This window comes from Balaenoptera acutorostrata, chromosome 19 (genome assembly GCF_949987535.1).
Source record: "Balaenoptera acutorostrata chromosome 19, mBalAcu1.1, whole genome shotgun sequence".
In the NCBI taxonomy this organism is placed as follows: Eukaryota; Metazoa; Chordata; class Mammalia; order Artiodactyla; family Balaenopteridae; genus Balaenoptera; species Balaenoptera acutorostrata.
Genome location: NC_080082.1, coordinates 60,770,078 through 60,789,411, shown reverse-complemented (window position 1 = coordinate 60,789,411; position 19,334 = coordinate 60,770,078). Strand labels below are relative to the sequence as shown.

The following is a 19,334-nucleotide window of genomic DNA, read 5'->3' as shown; positions in this document are numbered from 1 at the left end:
GCCCCCCGTCCCCCCTCCCTTGCACCCCTCCCCCTGCCCTCCCTGTCCCCCGGACCCTGGGAATGGAAGACAATGTGGGATGGGGCCCACGCCCCCGTCTGAGGTACAGTCACTGCCCCTTGCCCCTCTGCCCCTGCTCTGCCCTCTCTCCCCGTCCCAAGCTCTGGGTGGTGTAGTTCAGGGTGGGTGTTTATAGAGGGTCTCCCGGGAGTTGGAGCTGGTGACTTGGCATCTTGGTCTGGGCTCAGGATGTCTGTGCGATGCCCCTCTCTCCCCCACTTTGTGTGACGTGGTGTGCCAGGGCGGGGTGTTCCTACAATCAGAGCTGAAGTTACAGCCTCAGAGCCCCTTCCTGATAACAGTTGCCCATCCCGGGGGGAACTACAGCTGGTCACCAGCTACAGGACAGCTGGAGTTTGGACAATTGCTGGTCACAGCCGCTGGTGTGTGTGTGTGTGTCTGAGTGTGTGTGAGGGCGGTCAGGTCAGCCTTTGCGAGGTTCAGCCGGTGGAGAGGCCAGGGAGTGGTAGCCCAGCAAGCCCACACCTGTGGGCCGGCTGCAGGGGGGCTGAAGGCAGCTGGTTGGCGCTGCAGGTGGTCGAGGGGAGGGGGGCAGGGTGGGGCAAAGCACTGAGACAGACAGGTGACAACAGGCACCAGCCTGACAGTTGGATGGAAGCACCGATTGGCCCAGGAGGGGGCCAGAAAGTCCAGGGTGGGGAGGGACAGGAAAAGTGGGAAGGTCTCAGGCCGCTGAGCCAGCGATGGGGCCTCTGGCTCCAGGCGGCCGGCCGGCTGACAGCAGGGAGGCCCAGAGCCAAGATGGAGATCCTGCACCTGCTCACAGAGGTTGAGTGACAGCTTGACAGACAAGCGTGAGGCCCTTGCCCACTCCCAACCTGCCCAGGAGACAGCCTTTCAACAGGGTGGGGAACGGGTTGTGTGAATGCATATATTGGGAAAGCAGGGAGCCTGGAAAACCTCTCCTCACAGCTTCCGGCACGAAGCCCCCATACCTACCTCTAGCCAGAGGTGAGAGACAGCAAGGTTGGGGGCAGTGGATGTGCGGGGTGTCGAGTAGGGAAGAGTGCTGAGCTCCCTTCCCCACCCATTCACACACACACACACACACACACACACACACACACGCGCGTGCAGGCTCACGCTCACACCCACTACACACACGCGATCCAGTTGACAGCCTGAGCTGAGAGGGGTGTGGGGTGGCCGGGGGTGGGTCACAATCAGAAAGGTGAACAGTGGCGAGAATGGCTGTAGAAAGATGCATAATTTTGCGTTATCCCTCACAGTGATGGGTTCTGTAAAGATCTTTCCTCTTTCCCTTCCTTTTCCTCTCTTCTTCCTCGGCGGCCGAGAGCTCCTCTGCCCCCTCGAGACCCGCGGCGCTTGTTCCCTTTTCTCCTCTTGCTCTCGGCCTCAGGCCCCCCGCGGGGGGACTCCAGGGCACTGGATTCTTCCTACATCCTCCACCACAGCCAGCCCAGGGCGGAGAGGAGGGTCAGAGGCCCTGGGGGCCTCGGGGCCGAGTTCTCCAGGGATCCTGGGCCTGGGGAAAGAGAGGGGGTCAGGGGAGGAGGCCCAGAGTGGGGAGACCCCATGTGTGTCTCTCCCGGGCGTCTTGTCTCTGCTCTGAGGGTGTTGTCTGAGGATGCCTCCTGGGGACCTTTCTGGGCTTTCACTCAATGCGCCTGTTCTCTGACTCTGTTTTAGTCTAAGCATCTGGCAGGTCACTGGCCGCTCCGCCTACAAAGCTCTTCCCACAGATATTGGCAGGGCTGGCTTCTCTTGATCATTCAAGTCTCAGTTCAAAGGTTACCGCCTCCAGGAAGCTTTCTCTGATGAGCTTATCCAATGCTACCATCCCCAATTCTATTATTTATTTTCTTCATAGCCCTTATTGATATGCAAAATTATTTTTTTGCTTATTTATGTATTTGTTGGCTTTTCATTTTACTTATGTGTCTACCTGTTTATTGCTTTTCTACTACTGCTAGACGGTAAGCCGTGCGAGTCCCTAGACCTTGGCTCTTTTGTGCGTTGCTGTGTCCCCAGCACCCAGTGCCTGGCCCTTAGTGGGCGCCCAGTGAATACGTCTGTAGAAGGGATCGGTTTCTTGCTGAGTCGGGGGTGCGTCTCTTTCCTAAGTTCGGGGACAGTCTGGGGGAGGCCCGGCATCTCCACCTCCCTGGCCCCGCCCATTCAGCCCCGGCCCCACCCACGCCGCTCCGGCCCCGCCCCTCCTGCCGCTCAGTGACGCACGCAGGAGCCGCATGGAGGCGCTGGACATTCCCAGCCGGTTGGCTGCGCGACACGTGTAGTTGCCGTAATGCCGGGCGCTCACGTTGGCGAAGAGAAGCATCGAGCGGGTGCGCTCCGTCTGCACCTTCAGGCCCTCGGCCGTGCCACTGCTCAGCCTGCCGGGGATCCGGGTCAGGGACCAGGCCGCAGGACCCCGGCCCGGGGCCCTCTCCAGGCGGAAAGCCCAGCCCCCTGACTGTCAGGCTCCCCGATTCCCTGGAGACCCTACATTCTGTCCCCTACCCCAGCGACCCGTGGATCTCGGGCCACTCCCACCGACGCCCCTCTCCAGGCAGCCCAGCCCCTCAGGGACACTGGACTCTCTCAGTGTGTACTTCCGACCACTAGGGGCACCCAGGCCCCGCTGGACCCCAGACCCAATGGTCTCCTAACCCTAAAACTTGTCTGCCAGATCCTCAGTATCGACCCCCCACCCCAGACCTTCTTCCTGAAGAGCCGGAGGAGACCAGGCTCCAGCATTCATCATCCTGGGACCCAAATTTCCAGTAAGCCACCACAGTTTCCCTGGGGCTCAGAGGACCCCAACACCTAGAAGCCGGACCCCCAAGTTCTCAGGAGCCAGTACTCTGCTCCCTCTGCCCCCCCCCCCGCGGTCCAAAGGACCAAGGACCCCACCACCACCACCATCACCACCACGGCGGGCCCCGGTGCCGTCCTCACAGTCTGTCATCCTTGTACCACTGGAAATCCGCGGGGGGCACCGCCATAGCTTCGCAGCGCAGGAGGGCGGCCCGGCCCACGGCTGTGCGGGCGCTGGTCACGTCCGTGATGGTCGGAGGATCTGGTGAGGGACCAGGGTCAGCGAATTCTCCTAGCCGGGTGGGGACGAAGGGGTCCCACCCCCAGCCCACTCCTCTCTCCTTACCAGGAGTCCAGGTCTCCAGCATCCCCCAACCCCCCCAAGACTCCTTCCTCACGCAGACCCCTCACACCCTTCATCCCCAGGGACCCAGGACCCGCCCCGCTTTCGTGCCCAGTGCCGGGGGGCTCACAGTTGACTGTGACCAGCACGCGGCGGCTGTCAGGTGCAGAGGTCACCCCGTTGTGAGTCACACACTCGTATTCCCCGGCCTGGCCCCGCTGGATGTCGTAAATCTCAAGAATCTCGCCCTCGGACGTGAAGCCATCTGTGGGGGGAGGGGAGGGGAGGGGGCGGGGCCAGACACAAACACTTAACACGGGACAACACGGGCACAACACGTACACACATCAGCGGGGCGGACAGCGCAGGGCCTGGAGTGCCCGGGTCAGTGGGAATGGGGAGGGGCTTGCCGGGCCTGGGACCTCCTGCTAGGGGTGGGGCAGAGAATGAGAATCTGGGGCTTAGTAACTAGAACCCAGTGGGGAGGGTCCTAGAATTGGGGGCATTCAGGGGATACAGTGATCTGGGAGTCCATAACTCAGATCATGCGGCTCACAGGACCCAGTGGGGAGGATCCTAGGATCTTGGGGCTCAGAAAGATCTAGAAAATACAGACCCAGTGGGGGAGGATCCAGAGTTCTGGGATCTAGCCCTTGGGGCCCAAGGAATCAGGATCTGGTGATTGGGATCAGCAATCCAGATATCTGGGGTCTTATGACAGAGCGCCGGCTCAGAAGACCCTCTGGGACTCAGAGCATCCAGGGATCCAGAAACTCGAGACCAGGACTGTGGGGCTCAGATGAACCAGGAGGGGAGGATCCAAGGATCTGAGACCTAGTTATTGGGTTCTGGGGTCCCAAGGGATCTAGTGATTGGCACAATTGGTCTCCAAAGACCCAGTGAGTGAGGATCTAGGGATCTGGGAAATGGCAGTAGAGATCTAGGTGAAAGGGGAGTGGGTGATGTCTGCGATCTGGAACGTCCCTTTCAGGCCCCTTGGCACTCTGTTTGGGGGCAGCCGTGGTTCTTAGCCCTATCACTGGAATCACTTGAAGGGCTTGCTCAGACAGATTGTGGTGGTGATGCGGGGAGGGGTGGTTCTGACTCATTAACTCTGGGGTGGGCCCAAGAATGTGCATTTCTGGCAAGTTTCCAGGTGATGCCAATGCTGCCAGCCTGGGGACCACACTTTGAGAAGCACTGGCCTAAGGCATCTGGCAGAGATGTAGTGATGTGCACAGGAGACAGGAACATGGGCCAGGGCCATGGCTGTAACCTGGCTCTGGCCATCTAGTGGTAGGGGTCTGAGTCCAGGAGAATCCTGTGAGCTGGGGGGAAAGAGACTGAGGCCACTGGGGTCGGGGATGTGGGGCAAGTTGGGATCTAGGAGGTGATTTGGAGGAAACAGCCCAGGCCTGGGATGGCAAGTGGGGAAGGCTCTAAGGCTCTGGGGTCTTCCACTGAAATAACAGGACCAGGGTAGAAGGAGGAAATCCAGTCATCACAAGGGTTCCGGGGGGAATCAAAGGAGGGGGGTAATGGGAGATTCTGGGTATCTAGCTAGGGATATGGGGAATTGAGAGGCCCAGACTGCGGAGTGAGGGAAGGGGCTTTTGGCCAGGAGTGGGGTCCTCACCTCGGAGCTGCCTCCAGGTGACCGTGGGCTCTGGCCGCCCCACGGCCAGGCAGAGCAGGTTCACATTACTCCCCTCGTTCACGGTCACAGGCGAAGAGATATTCACGATGCGGGCGGGGACTGCAGGACGGAGGGAAGGTCAGTGAGAGGCCAGATGTGGGCTCCCAAGACCCAGGATCCAGGCCTGGCCCCTCCTTCTTCAGACCAGGATCCAGGCCCCCAGCTCCTCCCTCCTCAGACCCAGGGGTCCCGGCCCCCAGCCCCTCCTCCCTCAGACCCAGGGGTCCAGGCCCCCAGCCCCTCCCCCCTCAGACCCAGGGGTGCAGGCCCCCGGCCCCTCCTCCCTCAGACCCAGGGGTCCAGGCCCCCGGCCCCTCCTCCCTCAGACCCAGGGGTCCAGGCCCCCGGCCCCTCCTCCCTCAGACCCAGGGGTCCAGGCCCCCGGCCCCTCCCCCCTCAGACCCAGGATCCAGGCCCCCGGCCCCTCCCCCCTCAGACCCAGGATCCAGGCCCCCGGCCCCTCCTCCCTCAGACCCAGGAGTCCAGCTGACATTCCTCTGTCTTTCTGTAAGAAATCCTCTGTGTTTTCCATTCCCTCTGGGTCTGGCTCCTTCTCCAGCTGCTGGTCTTATCTTCCTCACTCTTTCTCAGTCTCTCTCCACCTTCCTCCTAACTTGGTTTCTATTTTCTATCTTCTGGTCTGAATTCCTCCTTCCCCGTCTCTATTTTTATTGATTAGTATTATTATTAAAAAAATTATTTAACGAATGCTCGTATGGTGCTTACTGTGTGTAAGCTTACAGTGTTCTAAGTGTTTGACAAAAATTAACCCATTAAACCCTCACTACTCCCTTCTGGGGTAGATGTTGCTATATTCATCAATTCTAACACACAGGGGCGTTTCCCACCTCGACCCCACCCGTTTGCACATTTCTCCAATTAGGATGGCTTTACGATGTAGGAGGCCAGTGTTTAATTGGAAGGGTTTTTTTTGTTTTGTTTTTTTTTCCGTTTCTAGCAAGGCATAAAATAAAGGTGCCCCTTCCAACTGACGATGTTTTGGACTTGATACATGACAGCGTCATCCCCGTTTTGCAGATGAGGCGTCTGAGACCGCCCGGCTCGCTCTGGATCCCTCAGCCACTGGGTGGTGGCGGTGAGGTGGGAACCTGGGGGAATCTGGCTTCAGGTCGGGGCTTGTCAGCGGCCCCGCTGGGCTGTCCCTGTGGTCCTGTCTCTCCAAGTGCTCCCTGCCCTCCAGACCACCTCTGCGGCCATGTGAGGCAGCCTCCTGCCCTCTCTGTGGATCTCTCCAGCCCCACCTCTCCCACTCTGCGCATCCAGCCCCCGCACGTGCTGTTCCTTTTCCGGGACCAGCCCTGCACCCACCCGAAGGTCTCAGCTCAGACGTTATGTCTGGGAAGCTGCCCCTCCTTGGAAAGTCACCTCCAAAGGGGCAGGGACAGCCTGCCGGGCTCCTTCTCTGTCCCCAGCCCGGGGAGCAATGCTTGCAGGCGGCAGGTGCTCCATAAACAGGGCCGAGTGGACGAATGCGCTCTTCCTCCGAGTTCACCCTCGCCCCTGTAGCGCTCCTGCCCTAGAAGTTGCCTGTGACGTTCCCTCCCTCTGCTTGGCTGGAATTCGTGAGGGCAGGGTGTGTGTCTGCCTCCCCATGGCTGTGTCCCAGGGATCGGCGAGGACACGAGGGTCCCCTGTCCCCTGCGCCCGCCACCCGGGCCCATCCCGCCCTCCCCCACCCAGGGCCTCAGCTGGGGGCTCACCGTGGACGATGAGGTAGACCTGAGTGGTGTACGGCTGGCGGCGCGTCTGGAAGGAGCAAGTGTAGAGGCCCTCGTCGCCCAGCCCCACCTGGGTGATGAGGATGGAGAACTCCTCGGGCGTGTTGGTGAGCAGCCGCACCCTCGGGTCACTGGTCCAGCGGTCGTTGCCCGCGTACAGGATGTTGGAGCGGTTCAGCCAGGCCACTCGGGTCACATGCTCGTCGATGAAGCAGCTGGCGGGGAGGACAAGGGCAGGGTGGTTTTCTTCTATCCCTCACCCCTACCTGGCCCTCCAGGGTCCCCCGTCGCGGGGGCTTGGTGGTGGTGGGAGGAAGACCCACTGCAGTGCTTGGAGGCAGGTGTGACTGTACCCACTTTACAGGTGGGCAAACTGAGCCTCAGTGAGGGAGAGCTGTGAGCCCAAGTGCACAACAGAATGACAGCTGATGGTTATTGAGTGATTGTTGTGTGTCAGAGACCCAAAAAGAGGGGGACAGACACACTGGGGGAGAGGGACAAAGATGCAGAATGATGAGGGACCCAGAGATAGAAGGACAGAGACCCAGAGAGAGGGGGATAGAGACTCAGAGAGAGGGGGACAGACCCAGACTGGGGAGGCAGAGAGCTGGGGGAGTGTAAGCCCGGCTCTCACTTGAGAAGGCACAGTGTGCCAGGCTCTCTAAGCTCAGGGCGTGTGTACAGACTCTTGAATCCTCACAACAACCCAGGTGGTGGTCACCATTCCTCCACCCATTTGACAGATGGGGACACTGAGGCCCAGGGGCGGACCTGGGCCCAGAGTCTGGGCCCCAATGACCTCTCTCTTGACAGGGGAGGTGTGGGCTGTGCCTGGGGGTCAGGATCATTTCCCCCCAAGCAAGGTGAAGGGGCAGCACCCTTCGGGTCTCCCTACCTGAGCGTGGCGTTGTCACCTTCGCACACTGTGTAGTTGTCCGCAGGGGAGCTGAACTCCAGGCTCTGGGACAGCAGCCCTGTGGAAGGGAGGGCAGCTCAGCTCGGCGGGACTGTACGCATCTGTACACACACACACACACACACACACACACACACACACCCCAGCAGATACAGACACTTCCCACACCCACTGGCATACACGTTCACTGTTGTTTTCAGAGACACACATGGCAGACACACTCAGAGCAGACACACGCAACACCTTCCCACAAGCCCACACTGACCCAGACAGACTGGGATACACAAACCTATGCACCTCCAGAGACACTGAGACAACACACAATCACACACACAAACACACATGTACGTGCACACAGACACACGTACACCAATATATATACACACTCAGAGGTGCTGTGTACAGAGGTGCACACACACAGACATATGCACAGATTCACAATCACAGAACTGCATACGCGCAGATACAAACAGATATGCACAGGTGTGCACACAGGTACGTCTACAAGCACAGATACACATGTACACAGACACACACGCAGACATGGCACAAGGCACACACATACATGTTCACAGTGTACAGACACATACACACAGATTCAAGAATACACACATACACAGATATCCACGTACACAGGTACACATACACATATTCACAGACTCACGACTACATAGATACACATATACACAGATACATATACAGATGTAACAGACATGTGCACACAGATACACACAGGTACACACATTAATTCAGAAACACGTGGAAAGACATGCTTCAGGGAGATACTCAACACCCACATAAGTGCACACAGACATCCAGACATGCAAATGCAAACATGCACACAAACACGGATGGACGCGAATACCCACGCGGACACACGTCTATCACAGACGCCCAGGACGCGCTGAGGCGTGCTACAGAGACCCTCGCGTCTACACAGACTCCCCCGTGTGCCCGTGCCCGGTGCGGCACGCCCTTGAGGGCGCATACCCACGCCTGCCCGCGCGCTGCAGCGCCCCCCCCCGCCCCCGCCACTCATCTCTGTGTGGACCGTGGCCAGCGGCTGGACTGGGGCCAGGGAGTGGGAGCTGGGCACGCGGAGGCGGCAGATGGAGACAGCACCGGGAGGGGAAAGGAGGCGGCCGATGACCTTGGACGCCTGAGCGGCACGGGCCTACACCCGGCTGCCCTGGCCCCCGCCCCAGGATGAGGAGCTCATTAATCTAATGAGTTAATTGCCCGTGTCCCGCCAACGACTCCCGGAGGCCCTCTCCATCAGCAGCCCCTCTGGACGGGGCTGGGCCAGAGCCAGTGCAGTGGGCTCGCCAGGCCCCGGGGGTGTGCAGCCCCTCACCCTGGGCTCGCCAGGGCCAGAGTCGCTCCTGTAATCTGAAGGGCCCTGGAGGGAGGGAAGGGACTTGCCCGTCCTGAGCTGTGCAGAAAGGGTGCTGCCACGCACAACCCTAGTAACAGGAGGGGGCGGCCAGGGGACAGACACACACACACACACACACACAGTCACCAGGGTCCGGGAAAGATGCGCAGAGCCCGCCCGGGGGCCAGGAGACAGCCCCACGCATGGCAGTGGGTCCTGCTCAGAGGGACAGAGACCCACATACTCATGCTGACGCACACAGCCCAGGACACACACCCAGGAGAAGGTCGGTTAGGACAGACAACTCTCTCCCAGAAGCATGCGTCTCAGCCGTCAGAGGGCGCGCTCCAGGCCAAGCAGCCGTGGCACCCTGACCCTCCCCACCGTATACAAGCGGACCCACACGGTTACCCGGACACCAGCGGGCCCACGCGCGCAGGTGCAAAGTCTACACGCGGCTACAGCCCTACCTGGAGGGCTGTCTCTCTCTCTCTCACACACACACACACACACACACACACACACACACACACAGGCTGATTCGGTCACAGTGACACTACCAGCGGGAGGGCTGTGCTCACCCCCGGCCCTGGAAAGTCGTGCATGAAGATACGGCCTGTGCAGTGAAACAGCGACACAGTTGTAGCCTCTCAAATGCAAAGGGGCTGCCCTGGGCCAAGAATCGGGGGCATGCAGTCACGCTGTCACGTATGATCAGATCACACACAGCCCTGTCTGCACACACACACCCACACCCCACAGGATTTGTCATACCCCTGGTCACACACATCCTAGACCAAGGTTTCTCCATCTCGGCACCACTGACATTGGGGGCTGGATGATTCTTCATTGTGGGGCCGTCCTGTGCGGTGTAGAATGTTCCGCAGCTCCCCTGGCCTCAACCCCCTAGATGCCAGTAGCTCCCCTGCCCCAAGCAAAATTACCTCTGGACATTGCCAGATACATCCCAGGGGGCAAAATCACCCCACCTGCCCCCCCTCCCCCCAGCCCTGTGACGGCCACTGTCCAGGGTTCAAGGAGGACAACCCCAGTCTGGGGTTGAAGAGGAAGCTGTCCAAGGTGCCCCACTTCAGGGAAGAACCCAGGGCTCCTGAGCTCAGGCTAGGGCCCTGGGGGGGGGGGGGTGTGGACCTCACAGAGGTGGGCAGGATCTTAATCATATGTCCAGCAGACAGAAAAACAGACAGACACACACACACTCCTTGCCAGAGGGATCTTTCCAACACTTGGAGTGGCCCCCAAGGACAAAGTCCCAGCCCCTCAGCCTGGAGTCCGGGGTCCCGGTGTCACTCTCCTGCTTCCTCTCCCCTAGCGTAGCGCAGCTCTGCATTTCCCACTTTTCTCCCCTCTCCCTCCTTCCCACTGTTTCCCATCAAAACGCTTCTCCTTCTCCAGGGACCTAGTATATGGGGGCCTCTCCTAGGAGAGATGGCCCGTCCGAGCCCATGTGAGCTCCCACTCTGCTCCCAGCTCCGTGGACCAGAGTTCTCTGCCTCCCCCAGCTGCTCCTCCAGGGCAGGGCCTGGCTCACACCATCTGTTTCCCCAGCACACCCAGCTGGGCCCTGGCTGCGGGCAGTCTCGGGAGATGAGTGATGAAGTTATCTCAAGTGGGTCTTCGATTCCTGGTCTGTGTGTCTATACATTTGGATGTTGTGGGTCTGCATGTCTGTCTCACGCAGTTCCCAGACTCCAGGCTCAGGAGGACCCTCCATGCTGTGTGACCTTGGGTAAGTCCCTTCCCCTCTCTGGGCTTCGGTAAATGGGGGTGGGGGTCAGGTTAGCCATTCCACCACCCTGTCTGTCACCGGGCCCAGCTCCTCCTTCTTTCTCAGTCCCAGTCACCCTGCACTGTTTTCAGGTCTGCTTTCCTCACCAGACGGGAGCCTCTTAGGGCAGGGCCTGGGTCTCCCCACCTCCAGCATCACTCAGCTCAGGGCCTGGTCCACAGGAGGCCTCAAGAGATGTTTAATATAAAAATAAACAAGCTAATGCACATGAGGTCCCCTCTGCAGGAATTCTCCTTGGGAAACTCCGACTCCCTACCCCCTCCAGCCCTAGTCTGTGTTCCCACAATGCCTGGACTACCTCCCTTACAGCTGTGGTGACTGTATCTGTCTCCCCCAGCAGACTATAAGTTTCTTTTTTTTTTTTTTTTGACCATACCACACGGCATGTGGGATCTTTGTTCCCTGACCAGGGATTGAACCTGTGCCCACTGCAGTGGAAGTGCGGAGTCCTAACCCCTGGACCGCCAGGGATGTCCCAGCTATAAGCTTCTTGAGGGCAGAGCCTGGGTCTGACTCAGGTCTGTATCCCCAGCATCTTCCAGCACAGGGCCTGGCCTGGAAAGCCTTGGGAAATATTTGTTGAATGAGTGAATGTAAATGGATTCCTACAACATGCTTTGCCACCTCTTGGACTCTTACACATTCTTCAAAACCCCAACTCAAATGCCCCCTCCTCCAGAAGGACCTCCCTGACTGTTCAAGGCAGAGAGTCTCCACTCTCTCTACTGTGTACCCTCTGATTCAGCTGGGACACTGTCCAGTGGTGTCTTCCCTACCTGACCAGGAGTTCCCTGAGGGCCCGAATCTCTTGGTTGTGTCCCCCAGAGCTGGGCTTAGCTCCAAGCAGGGAACTGTTCGTAGAGGGGATGGATGGTCTCTAGAGACTCGCTAAGAAAGCTCTAAGGAGCCTGGGTTGATGAGATCAAATGTCTGTCCCCCTGTTTCCTGGCTGGGTGACCCCCGGCCAGTCTGAGCCTCAGTTTCCCCAACTGTAGAAAGGAGAAAAATAGTAGTTCTTCCCTCGGAGGGTTTTTTGTCAGGGATTCCATGAGAATGTACAAGCAAAATGTTTAGCTCAGCACTTAGCAGGCAAAAAGGGCCCAAGAAATGCTAGCTGTTCCTAACAGCACCTTCTGTTTTTTTTTTTTTTTTTTATAGCTACTTTATTTATTTATTTATTTATTTTTGGCTGTGTTGGGTCTTCGGTTCGTGCGAGGGCTTTCTCTGGTTACGGCAAGTGGGGGCCACTCTTCATCGCGGTGCGGGGACCGCTCTTCATCGCGGTGCGCGGGCCTTTCACTATCGCGGCCCCTCCCGTTGCGGAGCACAGGCTCCAGACGCGCATGCTCAGTAGTTGTGGCGCACGGGCCCAGTTGCTCCGCGGCATGTGGGATCTTCCCAGACCAGGGCTCGAACCCGTGTCCCCTGCATTAGCAGGCAGACTCCCAACCACTGCGCCACCAGGGAAGCCCGCACCTTCTGTTTAAAGAAACATCTATTGTTATCCCCCGGTTCGGTGTCGGTCCCCCGGGAGTGGAGGGAGGCGGGCAGAGCAGGTCTGGCCTGTAGGTTGCTCTATGCCCAGCACCCACCCCTGAGTCGGTGACGCATGTAAAGACGCGGTCAGCATCTGCTCTGCCACGACCATGCCAGCATGACCAGGCTGCTAAAAGAACGGACCGGGGAGCCGGCCTGCCAGGGTGGAAATCCCAGCTGTGCCACTGGGTTGCACAAGTTACTTCCCCCTCCCTGAGACTCAGTTTCCCCACCTGTAAAGTGGGGACGATCATCGTGCCTCCCTCATTGGGTTGTGGGGGAGAGGATGAAAGGAGGTCACCCAAGCAACGGGCTCAATACAGTGCCTGCTAGTTAAGTGCTTGCAAACAGCTCTATGTGTGTTGGCTGACGGGATGGTTACGGGGCAGGTGCCAGCCTGGCGGGAGATCCAGTGGTGATGGGACGGACCACACGGGTCTCTGCCAGTCCAGACCAGTGGCTCTCATACCTGTTTGATAAACCAAGGGATGAAGGTTGCAGTGGGTGAATTCCCTTCTCTTGAGAGAAGGGGATTTCTGGGACTTCCCTGGTGGCGCAGTGGTTAAGAATCCGCCTGCCAATGCAGGGGACACGGCTTCGAGCCCTGGTCCAGGAAGATCCCACGTGTCGCGGAGCAACCAAGCCCATGAGCCACAACTACTGAGCCTGTGCTCTAGAGCCCTCGAGCCACAAATACTGAGCCCACGTGCTGCGACTGCTGAAGCCCGTATGCCTAGAGCCTGTGCTCCGCAACAAGAGAAGCCACCGCAACGAGAAGCCCACGCACCGCAAGGAAGAGTAGCCCCTGCTCCCCGCAACTAGAGAAAGCCCGCGCGCAGCAATGAAGACCCAACGCAGCCAAACAAACAAACAAAAAAACCGAAAAAAAAAAAGAGAAGGGGATTTCTAACAAGCTGAGTGACCTTGAGCTGGACGTAAGAACAGCCTGCTGCCCCTCAAAGGAACTTAGGTGGAAATGGGACCCTCCAATGCAGGGGATGCTTAGATTCCACCATCCCAGAACTCACAGATGGGGAAACTGAGGCCCAGGAGTGTGTGTGAACTTGTGACGGGCGTTTGGGGAGGAGACGCCGGGCTGGAGGGAGGGGTGAGTGCGGATCCGTGTGGCTTTGGCAGAGAAGAGCCGTGAGAAGGGGCCGGGCCTGGTCTAACGGCCACTGAGGAGTCCCCAGAGCCCTCTTCCTCTTTGCTGATCTCCCAAGTCCTTCTTAGCACTGATGCCCGGAGTCTGGCTGCAGAGCCAAGAGCCCGGGAACCTTCCACATGCTGGCTGTTTCTTTCCGCTGGTTCTCGCCGCAGGGCCTTTGCCTCTGCCGGTCCCTCGGGATCTTTCCAAGGCTGATTTCTCCCCTCCTTTCAGTCTGAACTCCCCTCAGCTGCTCAGACACCACCTGAGGTCACAAGGCCAACTTCTGCCGAGTCATTCTTATTTTCTCTACGTGACTCATCACATTCTGAAATTACCTGTTTACTTCTGAGGGTTTTTTTTTACTTTGTGGATCTCTCTCCATCCCACGAGGATGTAAGCTCTGCGAGGGCAGGGACTTCACTGCTGTGTTTATAGATTCCCAGTGCTTAGAACAGCGACTCTGTGCTCAGTAAATACCTGTTAAATGAGCCGATGACGCGGCGCCCACAGTCCAGACAAATCGGGGGCCTGGGGGGTCACCCATGCCCAGGTTCACCCTGTCCCCACTCCGTGTAATATGGCAAAGGAATTGCCCCCAAATCTCCTGCAGCATCTACTTTTCTAAGCGGATGTGTGTGTGTGTGTGTGTGTGTGTGTGTGTGTGTTGGCATAAAGAATTTGGGGTGGGGGGAAGGCACGATAGAACAATATCTACAGATGCTGGGGAGGTAGAGTTAAGTGGGAAAAAAAAGCCAGTTTTGCAGAGAAATGGCTTTATTTTGTTTCTATCTGGGGAAAAACATCAAACTAACCAATCCCTTACAGATGCTGAACTGCACGCGTCTGACTGTGTAGGTGGGAGAAGGCTGGGGACGCTGGGCCAGGGCTGTGGACCCCGGCCCCCTCTCGAGAGTGGGCTTGGGGAGGGTAGGGGAGCTGGACGCAGTGGGGTTTGCTCTTATGCATATTTGTAGTGGATGGTTCACTTGTATGCTTTCCTCCCGTAATCTGGAAACCATCCAATGAATAAAAGAGAGGAGGAGATGCAATTTGGTGTTATCTTCCACCGGCTTTTTCTCAGTCCCAACGGTCAGAGGGTGGTGGGTGAGTGGGGCTCTCTTTCTGCCTCCCTAATCCCGTCTCAGCTCATCCCCCACTCTGCCCTGTCTCCCTTGCTCGCAGTTCTCTGATGGGGGACAAAAGGCCCAGAGATGGGACTGGACTTGACCTAGGTCACAGACCACCTCCTGGTTCCACTAAGATCCCAGCCCAGCACCTGTGAACAGCAGTGATTTCTAGGGTTCTGAAGAGTAAAAGTAGAAGGAAAGTGGGAAGTTACTTGAGAGAAAAGGAAGAGAGAGAGAGAGAGCTAACGGGAGACAGCCAGAGACAGTGAAAGCACAAGGAGGAAAAGGAGTGGGCGAGATGAGACCTGAGTTCCCAGAAGTGAATGAGGACCAAGGTGCATCTCAGGGGCCAGAAAGAGACAGAGAGACACACGTGGTGTGACATGGAGAAGCAGTTCCAGAGGCAGGGAGGGACAGATGTGAAACTGTGCTGGGCCCAGCAGGGATGGAGAGAAGGGGACCCAGAGACAGAGACAAACGGAACGTCACCCAGAGCCAGGGAGCCTCCGGAAATGGCCGAGATGTGAGAGAGACCTCAGGAGACAAGTGACAGAGACAGAGACACAGACAGGCAGGGATTCAGACGGGTCAAGTGGGAGGGGCACTCAGACGGTCTGCACCAGGGGGGGAGGGACCCTCCGGCTCAGCATCCTGTGTCCTGTGTGTGCAGGGCCGGGTTTGTGTGACCGTGGGTGTCTGCAGGTGCGGCTCCGGGTCAGACCGGGGGGATGGGTGTTTACGTGGCTGTGCGAGGCCGGTGTGTGTGGGCGGGTGGCTCAGAGCCGCTGGCGCTGTCTCGCTGAGACTGTTGGGGGTTCTAGGGTGTTCCCGATTGTGTGTCCCTGGCTCTGTGATCCTGGCTTGGGGCAGGGCCTGGGGGAATCCTCTGGAAGCACCGAATTAACCCTGTCCCCTGCCCCCTGCCTTCTTGCTCTCCCCTCCTCTCCTTAGGGGGCATCTCCTGGACCATCCCCAGGTTGCCAGCCCGCTGGGGAGACACAAGATCCAGCCACACGTCCTCTAAACAGAGACTGCCAAGTTCACTCCCCAGCCCCCCCCCCTCCCCACTTTCCATTCTCCCCTTCCTGCTCAACAAAAGACCAGCCCCAGTCCCCCTCCCCCACTGGGAGGGCTGAGTTTAACCCTTTGACCCCGTGTTAACCCTTCCCTTCCCTCCCTCCTCAATCTGCCCGTCTCTTAGGCTCCGTCCTGCCCCCGAACCCAAATATTCAGCCAGAGCTTTCCATATCTGAGTCCCCAGCCCAGCACCCCAACTTCTTGGATCTCCAGCTCCATTGCCCCCCACGTAACTGCAACCTTCCAAATACTAATACTTTCTCCCAACCTAGACCACCCAGCTGGGGAATTTCAGCCCCTTCCCAGCTGGGAGACCAGACCCCACCCCCTTCTTTTCCCGGCCGTGGGACGGAGGTCTATGGACACCCCTGCCCCCTCCTCTTACTGACCCTGGGAAGACACCATCCCCCCAACCTTTCTCCAGAAACGCCTACCCCAGCCCTCAGGCAGGGACCCCCTGCGGGACCCTCCCCACGCAGAGACGAAGACCCCCGACGGGGCATACCTCTTCCTACCCTCCTCCCACCCCCACCAACTCAGTTCAGAGATCCTGCCGGGGACCCTTACGGAGCTTCCATCTCCCTCCCCGATCCGGAGCCGCAGACTCCCGCCCCCAGGCCGGGACCAGGTGTCCGAGACCCTCTCGCCGGCCCGGAGAAGCACACCTCCGCCCCTAGGCCCAGGCTCGGGCCCCAGGACGCGGACCCCCGCCCCGGGCATGGATCCAGACGTCCGAGGACCCCCTTCCCAGCCAGAGGATGCAGCCCCCGCCCCCGGGCCCAGACCTCCGCGTCTGGGGGCCTCCTCTTCCCTGCCCAGGGTTGCACCCTCCCCCGCCCCCAATCCCCGCCCGGGACCCTGGAGTCCCGGCCGAGCCCCCCGCCCCCGGCGCTGCGGTACCTCGACTGATGACGGCCAGGCCGGCCAGGGCGGCGGCGGCGAGAAGCCGGAGCCGGGCCCCGGGCGCAGGGGGGGGCATCGCGGCAGCGGCGGCGCGAAGGGGGAGGGGAAAGGGGGGGCCGGTCAGGGGTGCGCGAGGCCTGGGGGGAGAGGGGGAGGGGGAGGGGGGACCCCGCCTGCGGCTGCACCGGCCCGGGGGGCGGCGGGGGCGGGGGGAGGGGGCTGGGGGGGCGCGACGAGGCGGCCGGAGCTGCTGCAGACCCGGGGAGGGGGCGGTGCTGACGGGCAGGAAGGCCGACCAATCAGGGGAGGCGGGGGGCCGGGGAGGCGGGGCCGAGGAGGGTTGCTCGGTGGAGGGAGAGGCCTTTGTTACTGCGGCCCGGCCCCTACCCCCTCCCGCCCCCGGCGTCCACATGGCTTCCCACCTCGGATCCCTAGAACCCCGGGTCTGGGACACTTTTCCTGGAGCCCCCCTCCCTCCTGCTTCAGGTCCCCATCTCATCCTCCCTCAGACCCAGAAATTCCGGCCCCCCAACCCCAGGAGTCCGGGCCCCCAGCCCCCTCAGGCCCAGGGGTCTGCTCCCCAAGTCCCCACCTCCCCCAGACCCGGGAATCAGAACTCCCAGCCCCCTCTTCCTGTGGGACATAGTTCCGCTTCTCCATCTACTTTCATGAATAGCACTGACTTTGGGGTGAAATTTCCTTCTTCCGTCCATCCCAACCCTCATCCCCAGGATAACAGGGGAATGGGGAGAGGCTGGGGGACTTGACCTTGGGAGATGGGAATCCAGGGTTCAGGTACAAAGAATCCCCACTGCTCATTCTTTCAGTCACTTGGCTGCGGCGGGACCTTGGACGAGTCACTTCTTTCCCCAGAATCTCAGTGTCTTCCCTGCAAGATGGAATCATCTCTATTTCTCAAGGTTATTGAGAAGAACAACGGAGCTCCTGGGGAGGGTGCTAGCTCAGCCCGGTGCCCTAACAACCTGAAGTTAGTTCTTCCTCCTGGTCCCACTATGCATCCATTTACCGGGTATCGTCCTCCCTCCTGGCCCACCAGGTATCCCTGTCCCCTGTGCCCCCATCTAGGCTCTGAGGCAAGAGAACAATCCCTGAGCCCACTCCATGTCTGGGGCACTTGGAGGCAGAAGTTTTTGAAGTCACCCCCTAGGGGCTGTTTAACTGCAAAAGCATATCCACCCTCTATTCCTACTGCCCCGCCCCCCCCCCAATCTAGGTGGAGGCTAGCTCGGCCTCCACCTTCAAAACAGATCTCTACTCTGTCCTCTTCTTCCCACTCCACCCTTCTCTGAGCTGTCACGTCTCCCCTGGATGACTGCTCTGAAGGCAGCAGGCAATGCCCTGGTCTCTAGCCCTCCACCTTCAGATCAACAAGCACTGAGCTCATAAACCAGCTGACGCTACTGCACTGCCTCACTCACTCAGCTCCAGCTGCTGTGGCCTTCATTCGGCTCCTTGAACAAGCCCAACTTGTTCCAACCTCAGGGCCTTTGCACTTGCTGTTCCCTCTGCTGGAATGCTCTTCTCACCAGATTGACACAAGACTCTTTCTTATCATTCAGGTCTCACCTTTCAGAAGCCTTTGTTGGGACTTCCCTGGTGGCCCAGTGGTAAAGAATCTGCCTTACAATGCAGGGGACGTGGGTTCGATCCCTGGTCAGGGAACTAAGATCCCACATGCCATAGCTACTGAGCTCACGCACCTCAACTAGAGAGCCTTTGAGCCACAACTGCAGAGCTCATGTGCCCTGGAGCCCACGCGCCACAACTAGAGTAGAGAAGATCCACCACCACAACCAGAGAGAAGCCCACGCCACAATGAAGTGACGGCGTGCCGCAACTAAGACCTGACACCGCCAAAAATAAATAAATAAATAGAATAAATAAATAATAAATCTTAAAAAAAAAACCTTTGTTGATCATGCTATCCAAAGTAACCCCCGCTCCCAATGCAACAGCTCTCTGTGACATCGGTTTTGTTTTCCCCATAGCCTTTACCATTCCCTTATTTCATGTGTTCACTTGTTTGTTTCCAGTCACTTCCCTTCCCCTCCATCTCCCACTTCCAGAATATAAGCTTTGCTAAGGCAGGGTTTTGTGTTTTTGTTTGTTTGTTTAATTGAGGTATAGTTGATTTGCAATATTATATTAGTTTCAGGTGTACAATATAGTGATTCAAAATTTTTACAGATTATACTCCATTTAAAGTCATAAAATAGTGGCTATATTCCCTGTGCTATACAATATAATCTTATAGTTTGTTTCTTTTATACATAGTAGTTTGTACCTCTTAATCCTCTGCCCCATCTTGCCCCTCCATCCTTCCCTCTCCCCGCTGGTAACCACTAGTTTGTTCTCTATATCTGTGAGTCTGTTTCTGTTTTGTTATATTCATCCATTTGTTTTATTTTTTAGATTCCACATATAAGTGATATCATACAGTATTTGTCTGTCTGACTTATTTTACTAAGCATAATACCCTCCGGGTTCATCCATGTTGTTGCAAAAGGCAAAATTTCATTCTTTTTCTTTTTGGCTGAGTAGTATTCATATATATACAGATATGAATATTTATCCATTTATCTGTTGATGGACACTTAGGTTGCTACCATGTCTTGGCTGTTGTAAATAATGCTGCTATGAACACTGGGGTGCATGTGTCTTTTCAAATTAATGTTTTTCATTTTCTTTGGATATATGCCCAGGAGTAGAATTGCTGGATCATATGGTTGTTCTATTTTATTTTTTTGAGGAACCTCCATACTGTTTTCCACAGTGGCTGCAC

The 19,334-nt window shown here is 57.9% G+C and overlaps 1 protein-coding gene across 2 annotated transcripts; it reads right to left on the bottom strand.

The window, feature by feature from the left end:
* Positions 1 to 44: 44 nt before the first annotated feature.
* Positions 45 to 16,635, bottom strand: IGLON5 (IgLON family member 5). 2 transcript variants are annotated; one of them, XM_057533608.1, is made up of 8 exons: positions 16,529 to 16,635; positions 7,533 to 7,611; positions 6,620 to 6,852; positions 4,839 to 4,958; positions 3,333 to 3,467; positions 3,001 to 3,121; positions 2,281 to 2,435; positions 45 to 1,567 (listed from the first exon to the last, which is right to left on the bottom strand). In XM_057533608.1, exons 1-8 carry the CDS (start codon positions 16,605 to 16,607, stop codon positions 1,479 to 1,481), a joined length of 1,011 nt encoding a protein of 336 aa, XP_057389591.1. In that variant the 5' UTR covers positions 16,608 to 16,635; the 3' UTR covers positions 45 to 1,478. The 2 variants fall into 2 exon arrangements, with proteins under 2 accessions (XP_057389591.1, XP_057389592.1); XM_057533609.1 differs by lacking the exon at positions 2,281 to 2,435.
* Between the last annotated feature and the right edge of the window lie 2,699 nt (positions 16,636 to 19,334).